General features: G+C 41.0%; 1 protein-coding gene across 4 annotated transcripts in view; it reads left to right on the forward strand.

Annotated features, from left to right (window-relative positions):
• The window catches only part of FBXO42 (F-box protein 42), a 104,694-nt gene that overhangs the window by 44,155 nt on the left and 35,695 nt on the right, over positions 1 to 24,844 (forward strand). For all 4 annotated transcript variants that reach the window (XM_026011991.2, XM_072751100.1, XM_026011992.2 and 1 more), the window contains 3 exons: positions 8,092 to 8,359; positions 13,299 to 13,415; positions 22,609 to 22,743. In XM_026011991.2, coding sequence (XP_025867776.1) covers positions 8,110 to 8,359; positions 13,299 to 13,415; positions 22,609 to 22,743 — 502 coding nt within the window. In that variant the 5' untranslated portion in view covers positions 8,092 to 8,109. The remainder of the gene's footprint in view (positions 1 to 8,091; positions 8,360 to 13,298; positions 13,416 to 22,608; positions 22,744 to 24,844) is intronic.

Consider the following 24,844-nt stretch of genomic DNA (forward strand, 5'->3'; position numbering starts at 1 on the left):
CGCCTGCCTTTGGCCCAGGGCGCGATCCTGGAGACCGGGATCAAATCCCACGTTGGGCTCCCGGTGCATGGAGCCTGCTTCTCCCTCTGCCTATGTCTCTGCCTCTCTCTCTCTCTCTCTATCTGACTATCATAAATTAAAAAAAAAAATTAAAAATAAAGTTCTGTTATATTATTTCCATTCATGATATAAAACCACACTTTTCTTTTTTTTTAAATTTTTTTAAATTTTTTATGATAGTCACACACACACAGAGAGAGAGAGAGAGAGGCAGAGACACAGGCAGAGGGAGAAGCAGGCTCCATGCACCGGGAGCCCGATGTGGGATTTGATCCCAGGTCTCCAGGATCGCGCCCTGAGCCAAAGGCAGGTGCCAAACCGCTGCGCCACCCAGGGAATCCCAAAACCACACTTTTCTTGATCATATACTTAGTAATAACAACCTTTGACTGTTACATATGAATATGGAGAATGCTCTGAGGACTGCTCCATTTCTGCTGCTACTCTAAAAGAGTCATAAAGTGCTTTCATTTAATATCCGTTGTTGTAAAGAATAAAAGTATACTAAGTGGGTAGTTTGGCAAAATACTTTTTGATTTCCTTAAAGGGAGTCTTAATTAGATAACACATTGATGAGCTAACCACTTAAAAAGCTTATTGTGGCTGATATCTCTTATTAGGTTTGGAATCCCGTATAGAAATAGCTCTCTGAATTTGCTTGTCAAAATAGCTCACAGTTTGCTAATAGCAGCAGTAGTTACGCCAAATTATTCTATTTCTACCATTTGTCAAAACATTGACTGTCAGGAACTAAGGAGTCTCCAGATTATGAGCTTATGTTAATGTAGATGAAATACTAAGTAGTGTATGCAAATGGCATAAAACCCGTAGAGTAACAAATAGTTTTTACCTTTGTCCAAAAGGTAATTCTGGAAGTAGCAAAGAATATCATTTCAAGAGATAGTAATTTGAAGATCTTTATTCCCTTCACCTTCCCTAATTTCATTCTTTGAAATCCTACATATTCTTTAAAGTTGAAATGCTTGCCTTTGTTAATTTCCTGCTCAGACTAGTTGGGTGCCATCTCCTCCTGTGTTTGTACCATAGGTCTGTCCTGTGTTGGTATTCTTTATTTATGTGTCTGTGGCTCTTACCAGGTTAATGTCCTTGAGAGGAAATAGCATATCCCCCCCCTTTTTTTTAAGATTGTATTTATTCATGAGAGACATACACAGAGAGAGAGAGAGGCAGAGACACAGGCAGAGGAGAAGCAGGCTCCATGCAGGAAGCTCGACGTGGGACTTGATCCCGGGACTCTGGGATCACACCCTAGGCTGAAGGCAGAAGCTCAACCGCTGAGCCACCCAGGTGTCCCTTTTTTTTTTTTTTTCCAAAGATTTATTTACTTGAGAGAGAGAAAACATGCAAGTGGGGGCAGGGGCAGAGGGAGAGAATCTTTAAGCAGACTCCCCACTGAGTGTGGAGCCCCATGTAGAGCTTGATCCTGCAACCCATGAGATCATGACCTGAGCTGAAACCGAGAGTCAGGCGCTTATCCAACTGAACCACCCAGGTGCCCTGGCATGTCCTTTCCTTTTTAAATCCCATAAGATGTAAGCACAGTATTTTCACGTACAGTAAATGTCTCATTGATATTTGTTGAATGCATGAAGTAAGGTAGAAATTTATATTTTACCATTTTCTATAACTTTTTTATTTGACTTAGAATAATGATAATGTAATATATTAATAAGGCTTGTTATCATCTTAGATTGAATCATATTGTGGTCTTCTGTAAATCTGCATATAACAGTATTTTGTACTTTCAAGAGTAGTGGTTTTTTTTTTTTTTTTTTTTTTTATTCATGAGAGAGACAGAGAGAGAGAGAGGCAGAGACAGAAGCAGGCTCCATGCAGGGAGCCCGATGCGGGACTCTATCCCGGGACTCCAAGATCACGCCCTGAGTAGAAGGCAGGCGCCAAACCGCTGAGCCACCCAGGGATCCCCCCAAGAGTAGCGTTTAATACCTTTTAGCTGACATTAGTGCTGCCCAGGTGGGTAACCCCTCATTGACATCTGTGCGAGGTTGCTGCATTGCTCCTGAAGCCTCAGAAGCCCTCATGTGGAGGGATGACTGTGGGTACTTATCCATTCAATCCAGCCACATTTCCTTCAGTTAAGTTTCGATGCTTTATTTTACTGTCACTGAGAGGTTACCCTTATTGCAGTTTTTTTAGTCTTTTGAAATTTTGAAGAATAATCTTGATTGCATTTTAAATCTTCAGCTTCTTTTTAGTAAGTGAAGCATATTTTGATTTTCATAAAGACATGTTTACTTCAAGAGGATTGTTAGATGTCTAGTTGTCAGAAATCAAAGACACGGTTAATCAAATATTGTAGTAGGATCTGGTAAAAACTTGTACGTAGATAACAAAGTAGTTTAATTCCCATCCTGAGTTTCTGTGAATTGATTTTAACTCTTCACTAGTTAATCAGTTTCCTTCAGGGAGTTCAGAGTAATTTTTGGTATCTGCTACCCTTACAGAATCTTTATAAAGTAGGTAGGGAATTTTCATTACTTAGGGGTAAGGGGGTTTTCCCATGTTGTCCTGTGTGCCCTAGCTTAGGTCACACAGTGTTACAGGTAGAAATAGTAGCCAGATCTCCTGGTCTCAAAATCTTTTTTTTTTTTTAAAGGTTTTTTTTTTTTTTTTTTTTTTTTTTTAAATTCATTCATGAGAGACACAAAGAGAGACAGAGACATAGGCAGAGGGAGAAGCAGGCTCCTCACAGGGAGTCTGATGCGGCACTTAATCCCAGACCTCAGGATCACGCCTGGAGCCAAAGGCAGATGCTCAACCGTTGAGCCATTCAGGCATCCCTCCCAGTCTCAAAATCTTAACCTCAATTTACACTTCAGATAGGCAAGGTATATGGATTTTTTTTGTTTTTAATAAGCTCTGTGCCCAATGTGGGGCTTGAGCTCTCTGAGATCAAGTCATATGCTCTGCCGACTGAGCCAGCTAGGCACACCAAGGTATTTGGATTTTTAAAAGTGATTCGTATTTAGTTGGATGTAGTCTCATAGTATGCTATATATAGTATAGTATAGTATAGTATAGTAGTGATACTACTGGGCCAAATAAATTGTTTCTTTAGTACCACCCATCTTGACCCAGCAAAGGGTCGTTGGGAATGGCTCAGGAGTCTGGCAGACTCTCAGGCAAGTGTACACCTTAAAAGGTCAAAATTCAAGGAACCAGAGAGATATGTTAATTCTGGCCAATAAAATATCTTGGCAGCATCCAGTGACATATAAGGGTAGGGTCTGCTATTCCTGGATGTACTGATGATGTAATTTCCTATTATAAAATAATGCAAAGTCAGCACAAGGGTAGGGTAGTATGAGGAGAAATTTCAATAAACCTTGTACTCATTTGCATGTCTATGCTAGCAAGACAAGATGGCTAGGCATGGTCTCTGCCCTCAAGGAACTCAGACTGCAGTTTGTGGTTTGTCCCCAAAACTTGGGGAAGGCCTCACACAAAGTGAGGGGTCAGAGGAAGTTTTTTTTTTTTAAGATTTTATTTATTTATTCATGACAGATAGAGAGAGCAGAGACACAGGCAGAGGGAGAAGCAGGCTCCATGCTGGGAACCCAACACGGGACTCAATCCCAGGTCTCCAGGATCACACCCCAAGCTGAAGGTGGCACTAAACCGCTGAGCCACCGGGGCTGACCAGAGAAAGATTTCTTTTAAAGACTTCATGATGGGGCACCTGGCTGGCTCAGTCAGTGGAGCACACAACTCTTGATCTCAGGGGGGTGGGATTGAGCCCCACATTGGGTATAGAGGTTACTTTAAAAAATATGTAAATAAATAAATAAAGACCTCATGGGGGCACCTCACTGGCTCAATCTATAGAGGGTGTGACTCTTGATCTTGGGGTTGTGGGTTCAAGCCCCACATTGGGTATAGAGATTACTTAAGAAATAAAATCTTGAAAAAAAAAAAAGAAAGAAAGAAAATCTTGGGATGGGACGCCTGGGTGGCACAGGGATTGAGCATCTCCCTTAGGCTCAGGGCGTGATCCCAGGATCCAGGATCAAGTCCCACATCGGGCTCCCTGCGAGGAGCCTGCTTCTCCCTCTGCCTGTGTCTCTGCCTGTGTGTGTGTGTGTGTCTCATGAATAAATAAGTAAATATTTTTAAAAATCTTAAGTTAAAAAAAGACTTCATGAAAACCACGTTCAGTGAACTAACAATAACTACATGTGAATTGTTTTGTATGGCTTCTTTTGGCATGAAGAAAACAAAAACTGTTTCAGAATGCCTCCATATCCTGTGGGAATATGAGTGATGATTTCATTACCTAATCATGGAAGTGAAAATGAGGAGCTGTGCAGATTGGTGCTAGGTGTGTAATTACAGAGGAATCGTATCTGAGCCCATCGCTGTGTGTTCCCATTGGCATTTGTGCTCAGGACCAAGTTCACAAACATGCCTTCAGGAGCATCGCGTTTGATGTTTTTGTGGACAGGGAAATGATTGAATGGGAGAATTACTTAAAACTAGGTATTAAAAAAGTGCAAGTCCCCTTATGTCGGCTTGCTAATTGTACTTTGAGAAGATTTGGAAAGTGAGTAAGAAGTTGTTTATTGGGCCAAACAAATTTTTATTTCGCTTGGGAAAAAGTATTCTATAAATAAGCTCTTGCAGCCTTCACTGATTCAGTTTGTTCCAACGCAGACCCTAGCCTCACAATCTGTCAAGCTGTTGAGTGAAGGAACAACTGTATTTGAGATGCTATGTTTAAATCAAATGTGAAAAATGGAGCCAAACTCAAGGAATCTGTTTCTTTGGACTCTTTTCCCTAGTAAATTTGAGAGCCGAGTGGGAGTTAAAAATATGAGAAAGTCAATAAATTAGGGAAGATAGCCAGTGGGAAGTGAGAAATGATAACTTGTAGGGAGAAATGATAGCTTGTAGGGGAAAGAATAAGAAGGAATATGGAAAGTGATCTTTTCCCAGGAGTAAAAAGTACCCTTGTTTTGCCAGAAAAAATTTTTTGTTTTAAATTTTACATGACTCTACTCTTTAGGTTAGGAGTTAGGGCTGGAAATGGAAAGGGCTTCCTCTAGTGAGTTTAAGCATGTGGAAAAACAGCTCACCCAAGATGGGAGTAACTATCTAGGATAATTTAATACAATGACACTAAACCTACAGTAAACACTCCTCTACTTTTGGGGAATGGAGGGGGATTGCCACTACCTTCTGTCTGCCACTGTCCCTCCTTCCCCAACTAGGAGGACTTAGGCTACTCTACTACTTCTGGTTAGCCACCAATTGTTCACCATCATCAAGATTCTAGCAGCCACTTTTCTAGGATACATTGCAGTATCATGAGCTAATTTGATAGATGAGTTTCTTGGAAGCTATTTCATGAGCTGATTGATGTTTTCACTTTCCTTAATCTGGTAACTCTTCCCTTTTTTTTTTTTTTTTTAAGATTTTGTTTATTTATTCACAAGAGACACATAGAGAGAGAGAGAGACAGAGACTGGCAGAGGGAGGATAAGCAGGCTCCATGCAGGGAACCCAATGCGGAACTTATCCCAGGACTCCAGGATCACACCCTGATCAAAGGCAGATGCTCAGCCACTGAGCCACTCAGGCATCTCTCATTCTTCCAGTTTTTAAGATGTTGTACATAATTTGTATATATGTTACAGGAGTGGTAGAGATGAGGGGAGAAATTGCTGTTCTTTGCTTTTCCCACCCCCCTCATTTTTTGGTACATTTCAGATTTTTTAAAAATAAATTCATTCATTCATTCATTCATTCATTCATTCATTCATTTATGAGATAGTGTGAGCAAGAGAGAAAGCACAAGCAGGATCAGGGGCAGGGAGAAACAGACTCCCCTGCTGAGCAGGGAGCCCAATGCTGGTTTGTTCCTAGGACCCTGGGATTGTGACCTGAGCTGAAGGCAGTTAACCAACTGAGTCTCTCAGGGGCCCCCGATTTAAGTATATATATATTTAAAATATATTTTTGTAAATATATTAAATATAATATATTTAACATTAACATTAAATATATATATTTAATTTGTACACCCAGTGTGGGGCTCAAACTTATGATATCAAGAGTCACATGCCCTACTGACTGAGTCAGCCAGGCACCCCTGTAATGTTTCAGATCTTTCTCAAAGCCCCAAGTGTATTTCAAGATCACTCTTCTCGTTCCATTATTTAATAATTCTTTGCAACAGGGCTAGAGGGAATGCTGGAAATTTGTAAGGTGAATGGTCTCAGTAGGTGTGTATGGTCAAGGGGATAGATATATTAGAAGATAAGAAAATGAACTCAGATGTCCAAGAAAGAACTTGCTGCCCATCTGTAAGGAGTATAACTAAAGAAAGTTGTTAGTCCCTTCAGGGTAGGCCTCAGCTTTGGAGTACCCCCCAGCCAGTGGCTGAGTGATAGATGAACCCCATAGTGGAACTCCCTATTTGACCATCCTTGTTCCTAAACTCTGTTGGACAGACTTTGTCAGATGTGCATTGAGCTCTGTTCCTCCTGCCCATTCCTGCTTCCTCTTTTTCTTTTCTTTTTCTTTTTCTTTTTCTTTTTCTTTTTTTAAGATTTATTTATTTATTTATCAGAGAGAGAGAGAGAGAGAGAGAGAGAGAGGCAGAGACACAGGAGGAGGGAGAAGCAGGCTCCATGCCAGGAGCCCGACGTGGGAGTCGATCCCAGGACTCCAGGATCGCACCCTGGGCCAAAGGCAGGTGCCAAATCGCTGAGCCACCCAGGGATCCCCCTTCTTTTCTTTTTTTCACAAGAGTTCGCCCCATTAAACCTTTTTCATTCCTAATTTTGTTTTTTTAGCATTTAATTCCCAGAGAATCTGACTTGTGACACACTTCTTACATAAATCACCCTATTCCCTTCATTTTACTGTTATTATCTCAAGGTTTGCATGAAACATCAGAAGGGTGGTATAATTGAGTTGCTTGCCCCTATGTGTGTATTTTAACATATTTTGTGCTCTTTCTAGAAAATTTAAGGAATATGGAAAAAGAAGTTAAAAATCATCCATAGTGATTTTTTTAAAATTAATTACTTCATGAGAGGTAACTGTTGATAATGGTTTAGTTTGGTAAACTTTAGAGAAAGAAGTGCATTAAACATTAAGTACTCATCTTGGTGGATTTTTCACAGATTGAACACATCCGTATAACAAATCAGGAAACAACTTTACCAGCACCTCTATGGCACTCACTTGCAATAGCATGAATTAATTTTGCCTAGTTTTAAATTTGATATAAGCAGGCCATGTTGTATGTACTCGTCTGTCTTTTGCTCAGTATTATGTTTGAGAGGTTTATCTGTGTGGGTATCTGTAGTTTCTTGCTGTATTCCATTGTGTGGATTTCATTGTGTGAATGTACCACAATTTATCTATTATGTTATTGATAGGCATATATATTGTTTCTGTTTTTTACTCCCTAGATCTGTTTTGATGCTTTCCAATATAAATAGTGCCTTATATATGGTATTTTAGCTAGTTAAGCCTATTCTTGGAACATTTGTTTTCCTCTTAAGTGAATTGTCTTGGTATAAAAACTAGAAAAACTTTTCTTAATCCACATCCTCAGAATATTCTTATTACTCTTTGTAGGATCCACAGTTTGTTTTTCCTTTGAAGTTTGAGGTCTTGAGTCATGCCAAGGGAGCCTAGTTGCTATACTCTCTGCTGTCTGCCAGTCAGATGCTTGCCTTAGAACCATCTTCCCCATTTTATGGTTATACCAGAACTCGGCTGTCATTCTGGTTTACAATGGAGAGAAAAAAAAAATACAATCAGAAGCCTTTAGTGATTTGTTAGATTTGGGATGGGGCTTAATTTTTTAGCTCTACCTGACAAATGAAGGTGGCTCACAGCCAGAGTGGGAAAGTGCTGAGGAACAGATTACATGTTGAGGGTCTAAAAAGAAAATCGTGTACCACTTGGAAGAGTGTGCCTGAGTTGTTTCAGAGCTTCTGACAGAGTTTACTGATGTTTGTTCATTTCCCACTGTAGCTGTTTGAGTGGAATGTCATGGCCAGCTCCTCGGACAGTGAAGATGACAGTTTCATGGCTGTGGACCAAGAAGAGGCTGTGCTGGAAGGGACAATGGAGCAGGATGAGGACCCCCACCCAGCACTGGAGGCTGAGGAGATGAGACACAACAGGTCTATGTCTGAGCTGCCAGAAGAGGTTTTGGAGTATATCCTGTCGTTTCTTTCACCATACCAGGAACACAAAACTGCAGCTCTTGTTTGCAAACAGTGGTATCGACTTATCAAAGGTACTGTGGACAGTAGAAAGGTTTATTTATTTATTTTAAATATGTTTTAATGATTTATTTTTGAGGTCCCAATTTCATTTTCCCCTCTCTCCCTTCAATGTGTTATGATTCTAAAATTTAGTCTGAGAAATGAACTCTGCATTTCCCTTTTCTCTTAATCTTGGTTAGTTTTAGGAACAACTTGAATCTTATGATATCTCATCCAACTTGCAGTTTTAAAGCGAGTGTTCTTTTTCTCTATATTCTTAGAGTTGATCGGGTAGATTGTATTGTTCTTGAACAGGTGAAGTAGGGATGGATATGGGGTATTGGTATAGCTAACATGAATATACCTCTTACTGTTGTCAGGCAGTATTGTGACCGCTTTCCTGTCCTCACAGAGACTCTGGATTGGTAAAGAAACAGAGTGTGAGGCATAGTTAAGTAATTTACCCAAGGTGACACAGGTAGTAAATGGGGGATCAAAGATTCACATTCAGGCAGTCTGGCTTTAGAGTCCATGTTCTTTATGAGGATATCATTTTGTTTCTTAAAGTAGTTAATTGTGGCAAATGTGGGATTGTGCAAACATTTACTGCTCAATTTTATCTCTAAGTGATACGGGCCCTATCCATATCTTTTACTTTTAAAAATTATTCTCTCCTATTTTTCCTCCATTTTCTAATCAAGATTTCAACTTTGGCTAACTGTTGAAATTACTAGATGTGCTGTATTTTTAACTAGTAGATATCAGTTAATTGGCTTCATTACTTTAAGATTTATTTATTTATTTGAGAAAGAGAGAATAAGAGCGAAGGGGAGGGGCAGAGAGAGTCCTAAGCAGACTCCCTGCTGAGCGTGAACCTGATACAAGGCTCCATCCCACCACCAAAATCATGACCTGAACGGAAACCAAGAGTTGGACACTCAACTGACTGTGGCACTCAGGTGCCCCTTAGCTTCATTACATTTTAGGTGGAAAGGGCCTGTTTTTAATTTAAATTTTCTTATTTTTTATTTTTTTTAAAGATCTTATTTATTTATTCATGAGAGACACAGGCAGAGGGAGAGGGAGAAGCAGGCTCCATGCAGGGAGCCTGACGTGGGACTTCATCCCGGGTCCCCAGGATCACACCCTGGGCTGAAGGTGGCGCTAAACCGCTGAGCCACTGGGGCTGCCCAAGGGCCTGGTTTTTTGGGGTTTTTTTTTGGGGGGGGGGCTGTTTTTTTAAATGAAGATGATCAGACCAGTTGAATAATCTTTGATCAAAGCAAGGGTTGTATCAGTTTGTTCTTTCCTAGTAGGAACAGGCAGTCAGAGATATGACAGAGAAAAGCCTTAAGATCGGAGCGAGTCTTAAAATCTTTTGCTTTCATCAAGGTAGTTCTCTTGGGGCATAGGGTTGTTGTTAGTTGTTCAGAGTGCAACCTGAAGACTGAGGATCAGCTAGCTATGTTGAAACTGCTTGCTGGGCCCTGTGCTCATTTGCTCATAAATGGTAATACTGGTATGCACAGCCTGCTTCTATTTGCAGACTTACTGAACTCTTCAGGAGAGATTGGCTGCCTACACAGTGGAAGTAGATGATTCTGTCTCTAAAATAGAGGTAGAAAAATCACAGATGAGGGGCTGTGATCTAATCAAATATATGAATTTATTCTTGGTTTTATTTGGCATTCTTATTATTTTGGTGTGTGTGTGTATTTTTTTTCCTTTTTCCTTTTTCCTTTTTTTTTTTTTTTTAAAGGGAGAGGACCCTTACCTAACCTGGTACTCACAGACTTAAGTCTTTTGGGGGAAGAAAGTCATTGCCTAGACAATGACTTGTTCTATCATTTATTTCCTCCCTGTTCTATCATTAAGTACCTGTCTTTTATTCCTTGCTATCTTACCTCAATTCAGCTTTTACAAATCTGTGTTACTTTCTTCATCAATGTATAGTGGCAGTGCTGTCACACATTAAGAGTGGCTGTGTTGGGCAGCCCGGGTGGCTCAGCGGTTTAGCGCCGCTTTCAGCCCAGGGCCGGATCCTGGAGATCCAGGATCGAGTCCCACGTCGGGCTTCCTGCATGGGGCCTGCTTCTCCCTCTGCCTGTGTCTCTGCCTCTCTCTCTCCCTCTGTGTCTGTCATGAATAAATAAATAAAATCTTTAAAAAAAAAAAAAAGAGTGGCTGTGTTGAGGATCCCTGGGTAGCTCAGAGGTTTAGCGCCTGCCTTCGGCCCAGGGCATGATCCTGGAGTCCTGGGATCAAGGCCCATATCAGGCTCCCTGCATGAAGCCTGCTTCTCTCTACCTGTATCTCTGCCTTGCTCGCTCTCTGTGCCTCTCATGAACACATGAATAAAATCTTAAAAAAAAAAAAAAAGTAGCTGTATCTTTTTTTTTTTAATTTTTATTTATTTATGATAGTCACAGAGAGAGAAAGAGAGGCAGAGACATAGGCAGAGGGAGAAGCAGGCTCCATGCACCGGGAGCCCGATGTGGGATTCGATCCCGGGTCTCCAGGATCGCGCCCTGGGCCAAAGGCAGGCGCCAAACTGCTGTGCCACCCAGGGATCCCCTAGCTGTGTCTTTTTACTGTTTAATTTTTTTTTTATATATATATTTTATTTCTTTGTTTGAGAGAGGGGAAAAGAGCACGAACAGATGAGGGGGAGGGGCAGAGAAAGAGGGAGAACCAGACTCTCCACAGAGCAGGGAACCTGACTCTGGAACTCGATCCCAGGACCCCAGAGATTATAACCTGCGCTGAAGGCAGACACAACCGACTGAGCCACCTAGGCGCCCCTTAGTGTTTAATTCTTAACTGTGAGTTCAGCCAAGGGATAATAATCTTCACTGGAAAACATATATTAAGTACTATGATTCTACTTAAGGATCCACTAAGGTGACATGACTTAAAAAATGATAATGTTCTTTCAAAGTATAACATAATTTGGGATGCCTGGGTGGCTCAGCAGTTGAGCGTCTGCCTTTGGCTCAGGGCATGATCTTGGAGTCCTGGGATTGAGTCCCACATTAGGCTCCCTGGATGGAGCCTGCTTCTCTCTACCTGTGTCTCTGCCTCGCTCTCTCTCTGTGTGCCTTTCATGAATAAATAAACAAAATCTTAAAAAAAAAAAAAGTATAACAATTTGTTGTACTCTTCATTCAGAATGTTGCTCTGTGAAATAAGATAGTCATTTCAAGGGATCCCTGGGTGGCGCAGCGGTTTAGCGCCTACCTTTGGCCCAGGGTGTGATCCTGGAGACCCGGGATCGAGTCCCACGTCGGGCTCCCGGTGCGTGGAGCCTGCTTCTCCCTCTGCCTATGTCTCTGCCTCTCTCTCTCTCTCTGTGTGACTATAATAAATAAATAAGTAAGTAAGTAAGTAAGTCATTTCATGTATTGAAAAGATAGTCGGTTTCAGGGGCAGCTGGGTGGCTCAGTAAGTTGTGTCTGCCTTAGGCTCAGATCATAATCCCAGGGTTCTGGGATCAAGCCCCACATTGGGCTCCCTGCTCTTTGAGGAGCCTGCTTCTACCTCTCCTTCTGCCCCTCCTGCTGCTTGTGTACTTTTTCTCTCTCTCTCTGTCAAATAAATAAATAAAATCTTAAAAAAAAAAAAAAGTTTAGATTGTTCCAGAAATATGAAGCTCTCACTTAAAAAAATAGACCATGTTTTTTAAAGTGGTTTTACATTCATAGCAAAATTGAACAGAAAGTTCAGAGATTTCCTATGAATCCCCTATCCTTCCTCAATCCACAGCCTCCCCTACTGTCAACATCCCCCACCAGAGTGGTACATTTGTTACAGTTGATGAACCTCATGGACATATCATCACCACCCAAAATCCATAGTTTACATTAGAGTGCACATTCTGTGCGTTTGAACAAATATATAATGACATGCATGTATCCACCATTATAGTAAAAGTTCTCACTTTTTAAAGCATCTTTCCTTAGTTACATAATTTCCTTTTCATAATTCCGTGTAAGCTATTATCTCTTTAAGATGGACTATCTTTGGTTGCCATGATTTAACCATAGATATTTATGAACACCTGTTATTTATATTCCAGGCACTGTTTTGTTTTTTTTGTTTTTGTTTTTTAAGAAAAAAATATTTATTTATTTATGATAGAGAGAGAGAGAGAGAGGCAGAGACACAGGAGGAGGGAGAAGCAGGCTCCATGCTGGGAGCCTGACGTGGGACTCGATCCCGGGACTCCAGGATCACACCCTGGGCCAAAGGCAGGCGCTAAACCACTGAGCCACCCAGGGATCCCCCAGGCACTGTTTTTACCACGCTCTTTCTCACAAAGCTAAATTATCCCCTAGTCCCTTTGCTTTGGAATAAATAATACCAATTATTTTATTTTTATTACTATTTTTTTAAGTAAAGTCTGCCCATCCTTGTGGGGCTCAAATTCATGACCCAGAGATCAAGAGTCCTGTGCTCTAATGACTGAGCCAAGTGCCTCTACCAATTATTTTAATGTGTTGCCTCACAATATGACTTAAAGAGGAACAGAGTTACAGTGTGAGCTAATTTTGTAATCTTGAGCTTTGTAACCCTTAACCTCCTTGAACCATAGTGAAGTGAAAGGATTTGGTCTTCTAGTTTTGAAATTCTCTTTGGGCAGCCGGGTGGCTCAGCAGTTTAGGGCTGCCTGCAGCCCAGTGTGTGATCCTGGAGACCCGGGATTGAGTCCCGCATCAGGTTCCCTGCATGGAGCCTGCTTCTCCCTCTGCCTGTGTCTCTGCCTCTCTCTCTCTCTCTCTCTCTCATGAATAAATAAATAAAATCTTTAAAAAAAAAAATCTCTTTCTTTGAATGAAAAATCAGAGAAATTTGGAGTTCCTTTAAGAAATTTAAGTCTTACAAGAGTAATAAGACAGTTAATAGATGGAATTTTAATAATTTGATTGAAAAATGAAGTATTCAGGCTGAGGCCTTTGTTATTTTTGTTTTTAGGTGTAGCCCACCAGTGTTATCATGGTTTCATAAAGGCTGTCCAGGAAGGACACATTCAGTGGGAGAGTCGGACCTACCCTTACCCTGGAACCCCGATCACTCAGCGGTTCTCACACAGTAAGTATTCACTATGAGAGCAGAGGCCATCCTGCCTGTGGTCATATTTCCAAATATTACTTCGGAGGCATGTATTTTGACTTTTTAATGAAGATAATGCAAAATGAAGATTTATATTAATTTTATAATTAGAATCAGAAAAGAGTGTAAGTCTAGATACAATGTAGGCACCTTGGTATGATTTCATATTTGGATTTTTCTAGTATCTGTACTCCAAAGAGGTCAAGGTGTTATCTTCAACTTGACATTTGACATCAAGTCAGAGGAAAACAGGAAAGGAGTGCACAAAGGTATTTCTGAGATCCTACTTGGGGAGTAGCCAGAGTTTAGCACTAAGTCTTATAATAATTCTTTATTTTAACATAGTATATGTTTAGCAAACACTGAATTTGACTGAGATCACACAAAAACTTTAAACATGAAGGGTATTAATTATAAAATACAAATTTAAATAGTAAAATTATAAATGCTCTGGCAATTTAGATATAGTTTTTAAAATTATTCTAGAATTAACTCTCCATTTTAGTTGACTTCTGTAGACACCATTTATTTTTTTGTGATTCATATCTTCGTCAAAATGAGATGTGGTGTATCTTAGGCCAGTAAAGGTGTATTATTAATGGTTTTACACAAAGAAAGTTTGTTGAGGGGGCTCTTAGAAAGTTTCTCATAATTACAGCTTTAATTAGATTACTTCCCTGTTCAGAAACCTTCGGTGCTTATTCATTGCTAACAAGTTAAAAGCTAAACTTAGTCTTACATTCAGAGCCCTCTTTAATTTGACCCGTGTCCAGATTTACCACTTCATCTCCCAGATTTTCCCAGGATCTCTCATCTTTCAGGCTGTCACTTTGCCATACTGCTTTCTTCCTTGTTGCATATTCCCATCTACTTAGCTGGAGCCTGCCTTTCTTCGAAGACCCAACTGGGAGTTCTAGCTCCTTCTTGAAACCTCTCAATCTTTAGCTCTTAGAAAAGTTTGTCCCGGGACACCTGGATGGCTTAGGGGTTGAGTGTCTTCCTTCAGCTCACAGGATCCAGGATCAAGTCCTGCATCGGGCTCCCCACGGGGAGCCTGCTTCTCCCTCTGCCTGTGTCTCTGCCTCTCTCTCTGTCTTTCATGAATAAATGAATGAATCTTAAAAAAAAAAAAAAAAAAAGTTTATCCTGTTCTGAGCCAATGATGTTGTCTGGAATACTAATATTGATACTTTTTGATACTAATATTAATTTTGAACTTTTTTATTAAGTTTTTTTATTTTAATTCCAGTATAATTAATATACAGTGTAATAATATTAGTTTCAGGTGTCCAGTGTAGTTCTAGAATTCCATCATGATAAGTGTATATATTTTGAACTCTTGAGGGGAAGGAGAATATATTGCTTATTCGTGTTACATAAAAATTACCATGAAACCTAGCATCTTAAAACAACATTTCTTATCTTACAGAATTCCTGAGGGTTAGGAATTTGGGAGTGCTTCAACTGGGAGGTTCTGGCCCGGGGACTCTGATGAGGTTGTGGTTAGGGTCAGTCTGTCAGCTGTGGCTGCAGTCCCCTGAAAGTTTGACTGGGGCCCAGGAGCTCTGCTGCCAGGGTCACTCAAGTAACTGTTGACAGGAGGCTTCCGTTCTTTAGGACTTGGACCTCAGCATAGAGCTGCTTATGACTTGTCAGCTGGCTTCCCACAGAATGAATTATCTGAGATACAGAGAGAGACAGACACCAAGACAGAAGCCATGGTGTCTTTTCCAACCTAATCTCTGAAGTGACTACCAATTTTTCTGCTCAATTCTATTGGTCACACAGAGAATGACCAGCAGTGTAAATACTAGGAAATGAGGACCATCGGAGGCCATATTAAGGGCTGGCTGCCCCAGACCATATGTTGTACTCTCATATCCAGAGGAGAGTTCAGTCCATAATTATAATTTATCATTATCTTTGAACTGGATCTAAATAGATCAAAGTAACAGGCCAATCTCTTCCTGTGTTTTCAGTTCTCTTGTGGAGGTATTTTTACTTGTACTGTTGTAAACCGCCTAAGGCATTGTGATTCCTGGACTTCTGGGGAGGAGGGCATCTGTGAGACCCTTTCAAGGGTCTGTGAAGTCAGAACTAGTTTTATTTAATACCCCTGCCTTGAGTTTGCATAGGATGCAGCAGTTTTACCCAGCATTGCTTTTGCACCACTAGTGCAAATGTCAACATAGTGAAAAGAGCCATTAACAGCAACTACTGAAAAAAACCCAAACCCAGATACTACAAGTACTACTATTACCACCACTACTACTACCACCTCCTCCTCCTCCTCCTCCTGCTCCTCTCCCCTTCCTCCTTCTCAATATTATTACCTCAGACATAGTTTTGAAAGAATCTTGAATGTTTTCAGAAGTATAGACTGTAAATGAATCCTGGCCAAGAATATTTAACGAAATTACAGGAGAATCCATGTTAGGTCCAGTATTTATTGTTGAGGGAGGTTAACTTTAGTTATCCACAGATATTTGGAATAACAAGTGGAGACAGAGTTTCCAAAGACTTTTTTTTTTTAATTTGGTTTTTTAAATTTTTCTTTATTTTTTTTATTTATGATAGTCACAGAGAGAGAGAGAGGCAGAGACACAGGCAGAGAGAGAAGCAGGCTCCATGCACCGGGAGCCCGATGTGGGATTCGATCCCAGGTCTCCAGGATCGCGCCCTGGGCCAAAGGCAGGCGCCAAACCACTGCGCCACCCAGGGATCCCCAAAGACTTTTTTTTAGACAAGTAATTTTAGAGCCCTAATGGGGGAAATGGAATGAACCTGGATAAAGTAGAAACCAAGCTGGGAAGTATTTAGGGGTGAATAATTATCATAGCAACAGTTCAGCTTCTTAATGAGAGAAGAAAAAATATTTTTCCATTAACTAGCTTTGGACAGAGTTGTCACCACAAAATAGAAACATTATTTGAAGGAGAAATGGAGAGGAACAATACAATGATTAAGCTCACAGAAATTCAGAGGTTGGTGTGTTTTTTTTTTTTAATTTTTATTATTTTTTTTATTTATGTATGATAGTCACAGAGAGAGAGAGAGAGAGAGAGAGAGGCAGAGACACAGGCAGAGGGAGAAGCAGGCTCCATGCACCGGGAGCCCGATGTGGGATTCGATCCCAGGTCTCCAGGATCGCGCCCTGGGCCAAAGGCAGGCGCTAAACCGCTGCGCCACCCAGGGATCCCCCGATCCTCGGTTTATACCGAGCTGTGTGCTAGAGGTGTGTTTTGATACATGTTTTTGTCTTAAAATTTTTTTCATATCTTCACCTGAACGCCAAGAAAAGGTGCCATAGATTTTTTAAAAAGGGGATCTGTGTCTCATTTCCTCTCAGCCCATCTCTCATTGTTCCCTTTCTCTCTGTGCTAACTGGCAGCCTGAAGAGCATTGTTACATGGAAATGGGCATTTTTCAGAATAGGATGAAAAGAAGGAATTCCTTCAGTGTCTTTCATTAGCTCCTTCCTCTTTCTCCTGCGTATTTCTCCTCAGAACTCAATTTTTATTTCTTATTCCTGACTTGTGTTGAGCTCGAAATCTGTTTTTCCAACACTTTGCTCATATTGTCACAGAGGTACACAGATGTTCCCTATCTCATCAGCTGCAGGTGGCATGCAGTAGTTTCCCCCAATGTTCTCCTCTTCATTATTTAGTTAATGGTATTATCATTCTGTCAGTTACACATGCTTGAATCCTTGGATTTATCATCATTTCCTTTCTTCCCTTCAACAACAAAAGTCAGATCTTGTTGATTCCAGCCATCTCTGCAGTCTCCCCCCCCTTGTATCTTTCCTTAGTTTTCCCATTACTCACATCTATGAGCTAAGTGTTCCATCTTTCCTAAATCTTTTCTAAATGGTCTTCTTGCTTTTTCTCTCTCTTCATCTGAATCTGCAGTAGACATTGTTGGCACCCATCTCTGAAACTGGGGACAGTGCCACCTCCTAGGGCACTTGGAAATGTGTAAGGTCATTCATTGTTCATTTGCTTGACTGGAAAGCACTGCATGCATTTAGTAGGCAAAGACCAGGAACACTCACTATCCTGCAGTGAGTGGGAGAATGGATCTGCCTAAAATGTTAGGAGCCCCCATTGGGAATCATTGCAAGTCCTAAACTTCAAACCAGTCTTGTCACTCGTCTGCCAAAAAACTTCAGCCTTTCCATGCATGCGCGCGGAGAAGCTTCCACTCCCTCTGACTTTCAAGGCCCCACCTTACTTTTTCAGCCTGAATCTCTACCACCTCCTCAGAGCCAGGCTCCACCCACATGAGACTCCTCATTAGGTCTCAAACTCCCTTACTTCACACCCTTTGCTTGGATGCCCTGATTGCCTTCTCTCTTTCTCTCATTCCTTTTTTGTCCATGGCCTTTTTTGCCCCTTGTTAATAAACTGAAAATATTCTATCCTCTAAAACCCATCTCAGAGAGCGAGCCAGAAGCCACATTCTTCACAAACTCCTCTCACATTCCCTGCCATGAAGATTAAGCTCTTTTCTTCTTCTGCTTGTACACCCCTAAAACACTCTTCTTGCCTTCCTCGTACTGTTTGTCACCATCTGTCTGTCACCATAATTGTCTGTGTCAGAGAGGCTGCATACCAAAGGACTTTAAACTTGAGAAGCTGGGCGCCTGGGTGGCTCAGTCAGTTAAGCATCTCCCTCCGGCTCTGGTCATGATCCCAGGGTCCTGCGATCGAGCTGTACATCAGATTCCCTGCTCAGTGGGGAGCCTGCTTCTCCCTCTCTGCCTTCCAATCCTCCTACTCGTGTTCTCTCTCTCTGTCAAATGAATGAATAAAATCTTAAAAAACAAAACAAACCTTGAGAAGCAGTTCCTCGGCTCTTCTTTTTTATTTTTATTTAATTTTTTTTTTTTTTTTTTAAGTAATCTCTACACCCAAATGTAGGGCCCAAACTCATGTTCATGAGTTACATACACTACTGACTGAGCCAGCCAGGTGCCCCTTCTTGGCTCTTTTAACCCACAGGTTTCTCATCTGTAAAATGTGTATAACAAATTATCTTAATGGCACTAGGAAATTTAATCAAGGAAACACGTGTCAAAATTTATTTTATTTTAAACTGCAAAGTGATAGGGTAATGAAGTTGTCTCCTCCACAAGTGGTAGCCTTCTGGAGGACAAGTGGGTTTCTGAGTCTTAGACATCCATACATCTTTCACAACACTTGGTTCATAGTTAAAATCTATTGAATTCTGTGAAATTAAGTGTAACAAAGATGTAGCAGTACAGCTTCTTTCCTGTGTAAGAGTCTGGGACCAAAAGACAAGGGAAGTATAATGAAGCCAGTTTTCCTAGTTTTTTGGTGGCTTTGTGCATGACCAATCACGCAAACTTTTTTTTTTTTTAAGATCTTATTTATTTATTCATGAGAAACACACAGAGGCAGAGAGACTGACAGAGGGAGAAGCAGGCTCCCTGCAGGGAGCCTGATGTGGAACTTGATCCCAGAACCCCGGGATCACATGAGCCAAAGGCAGATGCTCAACCACTGAGCCACCCAGGCGTCCCCAATCACACAAGCCTTGACTAATAGAGAATATCCTTTTCAGATTGATGTAGAAATCTGTTAGAGTCCCCAGCATCATGCTTTTAGTGTTTAGGTTTAGGCTGCAAATAGATCATTTCACACCCATGCTAGTAGTGCTCCTGCAGTAGCCAGCAGGCCCAAACTGGATAATCTGCCTTGCTTGTTCCATAGTTTTGTAATTACAGGCCTTATCAAATATGTCCTGGCTTGTAGACATGAGACACATGACAACATAGTCTTTTTAAGCATGGGATAAATGCCTCAGGACCTTTCCCTGGAAACAAAAGGGAGTTTAACGTTTGAATGTGCAAACCTTAGAATACAGTGAATGTTTCTTGAGTGACTCCCAGCCATCATGGGAAACATGAAACAGCTGGAAGACCTTGCGCTAGAGAGGGTTATACTACAGTAGAGAAGCGTTCAGGATGCTGAAGAACTGCTTGTTTGCTGTGTGTTATTGTGAATATTTGACTTGTCTTTGAGTAGAGACTATTAGATACTAACTGGAAATAGATGTCTTAGAATAGTTGTTCATGGAGTAATCAAACCCATTTCAGAAAATTTGAAGAGATTTAGCAATTAGAAAATGTTCTTAATGTTATTTCTTAGCAGAATATTCATACTGTACTTTGAACTATAACTTTTGTATTGCGCATTCCAGTGGTCTAAATGTTCTGAAAAGAAAATGTGCTGTTTGGGTGGAGAACTTTGATAAAAGGGAAATGACTACTTGAGCACTGGTATTTGCTTAAATTCTTAATTTTTTCTAAAAAGCCCATTGAACTTGTTGGGTCTCCCCACCCCCACCCAGACCAACATGTAGGTGTCTTAAATAAAAATAGACAATAAACAAAAGTTTAGTAGGATGCTTAAAATGTTTTAGTGTATTACTGATGGCTATTTTTTCATTCCATTATATCTCAGTTCTAAACATAGCTCCCCAAATTGACTCCCTTCCTTTCCAAGCTTAGTTTCTAATTAACTAATAGGCATTGAGAATACAGTGTGTGTGAAACTTGTCATTTCAGTCCTGCTAGGTTTGCAGAGTTTGGGCTGTGCCTTCCTCTTCCAGAAACCTTTGTTTGCTCAAAAAGAAGCAGGAAAATGCCGATTGCCTTATTTTAGTATAGGATTAAAATACATGTGGCAGGGACCTCCTGGGGCCCAGCTGTTGGCTGAGTTTTCAATCCAAATAGAGAAGAAGAATGTTTGCTACCTCTTTGAAATATAAAGGCACTGTGCTCTTTTGCTATATGAAGGAAACAGCTGCTGAGAGTTGATTGAAGAACGGTGAGACATAAATGAGCTCTTGACTCTCTTAGTTACGGATTTGTCTTATTAAACATTGTTATGATGGACACAAATTAAGCCTTCAGAAGCTATAGGACATTGCTAATTTCTGTTCTGTAAGTATGGGTTACCAAGAGGAAAAGAATTCTTTTGTGCCTGGCGCCCGTTGGTTCAATTCAAAATTTCAGTCCCATTTGTTGGAATAGCTAGTTCCAGAAAGATATGAGAAGACCAAGATGTCAAAGCTCAGCTCTTTTAGTGGAGATTGAAGTGTAGTTCCAGCAGTTAAGCATTTTGTCTAATGTCAACTAAACTCGATCCTGTTATTTGCAGTTCTTAACAATCTGAGATAGGAACAGAGATGTGCTAAACTGTGGTAGACCTACAAGTAAGCTTACTGATAACTGAAATCACGCACTAGTGGGTTGAATCTCCGAGTTTCTTTTCCCTTTCTCCTTCCCCAAATGGGACGCTTAACTGTTCCAGCCTCGTTCCACGTGAACATTGAGAGGTCTTTTTTTCTCCACCAGTATGCATGAAATGAATGGAAAGGAAAGTTTTGCTCAGCCCTCTTTCTGAGATCCAAGATGGTAAATGCAAGACTGTAAAGAGTGGGGTCGTCTTTTCCAAAGGATAAAGATTAAATGAGCTTTTTAGGTGAGAAGTAATGTGGCAGTGCCTCTCATCTAGACTTTGGCTCTGGTCCTCCTGGTTTTAGGGGAACAGCTCAGCCCTTCTTACAGTCCTTGCCCCTTTGCTTTGGAATGGGGCCCATCAGTGAGGCATTTAAATCATCTGATTGAAAAGGCTCTTCTCAGAGACCTTGGTGCTTTGTAAATGTTACTGTGCTGGTTTTCCATTCACTACCAACCAGCCTGTGTTGGTGGCTTTGGGATGCACCTAGGAGCTTAATGACTTCCATGCTTTTCTCTCAGTTGCTTTGGGACTGTACTACTTCTGAGATCCCTGAGCTACATTGATCTTTACATGTGGTTATTTCATGGCATTGATTAAAATTGTTTTCTGTTGTTCTCTTCATATACAAATGTGCTTCAGGTTTCATTTGAAAGGAGAAAATAGTAAGAGGAAGGCTGTAGGAGGGAAATGCAAGCACAGAATGGATCTGTTAGCACTTTCTCTGCCTGGCCATAGAGGATACTGATGCAGATTTAGATTAATTATGCAACTCTGTTGGGGCACCTGAGCAGCTCAGTTGTTGAGCGTCTGCCTTTGGTTCAGGTCATGATCTCCCGGTCCTGGGATGAAGCCCCACATTGGGCTCCCCTCTCCGAAAGAAACCTGCTTCTCCCTCTCCCTCTGCTCCTCCCCGTTTGTGTTCTCTCTCTCTCTCTGTATCAAATAAATAAATAAAATCTTAAAAAATTAGGCAGCTTACTGAAATTTTACTCATTGAGCACCCTTAATCTGAATTCTTGTGTGTGCTTGCTGGAATTATACTGTCTTATTTAATGATGACATTGTCGACTTGCTTAGTGTGCTCAGAAACAACATTTCCATAGCTTTTCTCTTGGCCTTTTTAAATTTAATTTTTTTCCTTAGATTTTATTTATTTATTATTAACCGCCGAGCCACCTGGGCTGCCCTAATTGTAATTTTTAAAAAATTTATTTATGGGCAGCCCGGGGTGGTGGGGGCTTGGTGGTTTAGCGCCGCCTTCAGTCCAGGATGTGATCCTGGGGACCCGGGATCGAGTCCCACATTGGGCTCCGGGCAGGGAGTCTGCTGCTCCCTCTGCCTGGGTCTCTGCCTCTCTCTCTCTGTGCCTCTTGTGAATAAATAAATAAAATCTAAGGAAAAATATAAAAAATAAAAATTTATGTATTTATTTTTAGTAATCTCTACACCCAACATGGGGCCCAAATTCATAACCCTGAGATCAAGCAAGAGTCACATGCTCCTCTGACTGAATCAGCCAGGTGCCCCTCTCTGAGCCTTATTTTAAAGAGTGTGATATTAACCAATCTGGAGACAAGAGGCTGGTTATAGAAAGTTGGTACCTGGCGACAGAGTTGCAGAACATATGAAATAATTGATTTTTTTTTTTTTTAAGATTTTATATATTCATGAGAGACACAAAGAGAGGCAGAGACATAGCAGAGGGACTCCCTGTGAAGAGCCCCATGTGGGACTCATCCCAGGATCCCGGGATCAGGCCCTGAGCTGAAGGTAGATGCTCAACTGCTGAGCCACCCAGGCATCCTGAAATAATTGATCTTTGAAAGATAAGGGCTATAGTTATGGTGTTAGAGGGACTTCAAGGTTAAATATCAGCTATGCATTTATTGTTTTCTTCCTAGGTGCATGCTATTACGATGCTAATCAGTCTATGTATGTGTTTGGAGGATGTACCCAGAGCAGCTGCAATGCTGCCTTCAATGACCTCTGGAGACTTGACCTAAATAGCAAAGAGTGGATCCGACCTTTGGCTTCAGGTAAGAAATAAAATGCTGATCTTTTCCCTCTTACCAGGTAACTACCTCTGCATGGTAATTCTGTTTTAGTATTGGTCTCTGGTACTGGGGCCCCAGGCCCTTTGTCAAATCTGCTGTGTAAATGCCAAAAGTAATGTGTTTATATAAGATCTTTGAATAAGAAAAAAAAAAAAACTTTATCATTAATGGTGCCCTGCCAGAATTGCTATACTACTGTGTGAATTCATTTGTGTGGTTTTCTCAAGTACTTGCACTGGTGTGATATGCTTTTTGGTATGAAGTTGAAGTAAGAGCAGGAACACAGCATCGTGAGAACTGTAGTTGACTGACAGAAGCTGTTGTCCCAGGGCTAAGATCTCTGAATATCTTTTGTTGTCACCAACTCAGATATTTGGGGAGTGTATGGAACATGCCTCTGCTGGTTACTTTTAACAACTCAGGAGTGTGGGAAGATTCTTGAGTAGGTACATTCCTGCACAGTCCCACTATGCCAAAATTCTAGTGAACAGAAGCTGTTTTCTCCTTTTTGACCTAGCCCTTCTTGAGGCAGGTGGGAGATTTGTTTTTGTACTCTTGAGGCAGTATAGTTTGTAAAGGCACAGCTAAAAGGTTGAAGGGATGGAGAAATAGAGTCCACTGAGCATAAAGTACTCTACTAGATTTGTTGGCAAGCTTTTCTCAGACATTCATTTGGCTTTTCAAGGTCAGAATTCACTCTAGGACTAAGGAGACAGATTTTCCTTGAGCAAATTCCTTACTCATTTAGGTCTTGATTTACTACTTTGATTATTAGATGGGAAGCAGCTTGGTATAATAGAAAGGGCCCTCGGCAAAAAGTGAAGACACTTGAGTTTCATTTCTGGTATAACAGCCAATTCTCCCTGTATCTGAACAGGTGACTGCCTTTCTCTTGGATAAATATGGACTAGGACTAGATGATTCTATTTTCCAGTAGGTTGGGAAGGCTAGTTTATGGTTCCCTTTTTTTCTGTAATGACTGCTGTGAATGTGTAGGCCAGGGACTTAAAACTTTTTTATGAGAAGAAGCTACGTTTCATTCCCCCAAAGCTGTAAGCTCTTGTTCCTTCTGCAATAGGCATACGTAAGATGCAGGAGCCTACTGACAGTGGGTTCTCAGAGGTGGGGCTGGGGTTTATACAGATGAAATTCTTTATTAAAATCATTAGAAAAATGACCAAGTGTTAATCTTTTAAAATTTTTGGAAATTGGTTCTTTTTTAAAGCTCTCAGAATTTTGTACTTTGGAGAGTTTCCTTTCTTAGCCTTTTGTCACTTGTTGCACTTTGTGCAATATTGATTAATATTTAGAATCACAGATTCTAAAATGTAGACCTGTTCACCTTAAGCATCCTGTTGCCACCATACTTGCTTTCCAGGTCCCATTTCAGAGCAGCTTTGATTATTCCAATCACAAAATACTAATATTGGGGTGCCTGGGTGGCTCAGTCAGTTGAGCATCTGCCTCTAGCTCAGGTCATGATTTTGGGGTCCTGGGATCGAGCCTTGTGTCAAGCTCCCTGCTCAGTAGGGAGTCTGCTTCTCCCTCTCCCTCTGCCTGCTGCTCCCCCTGCTTTTGCTCTCTCTCTCTGTCAAATAAGTAAAATCTAAAAAAAAAAAAATACTGTTGGGATGCCTGGGTGTCTCAGCAGTTAAGCAGCTGCCTCTGGCTCAGTGCATGATCCTGGAGTCCTGGAATTGAGTCCCACATCAGGCTTCCTGCATGGAGGCTGCTTCTCCCTCTGCCTGGGTCTCTGCCTCTCTCTCTCTCTGTCTCTCTCATGAATAAATAAAATATTAGAAAAAAATACTGTCTTTCTCTATTTTGTAACCAACCTTTATGCTTTTGATAATTTGGCATGGGGGCTGCTCTTTCTTCTAGAAGTAGAGCTCTGGACTATGGGACCTTCATAGCCTGTTGCTAACTACTGTGCTTATTTTCCCTTATTTCTTTTTTTGAAACCACTAAGAGTATGTTTTGAAATCCCCAAGGTAGAAGTATCAGAGAAATAACTGACTTTAAAAATACAATGTGGGGATCCCTGGGTGGCTCAGTGGTTTAGTGCCTGCCTTTGACCCAGGGT

The sequence above is a fragment of the Vulpes vulpes genome, chromosome 2 (assembly GCF_048418805.1).
Source record: "Vulpes vulpes isolate BD-2025 chromosome 2, VulVul3, whole genome shotgun sequence".
NCBI classification, from domain to species: domain Eukaryota; kingdom Metazoa; phylum Chordata; class Mammalia; order Carnivora; family Canidae; genus Vulpes; species Vulpes vulpes.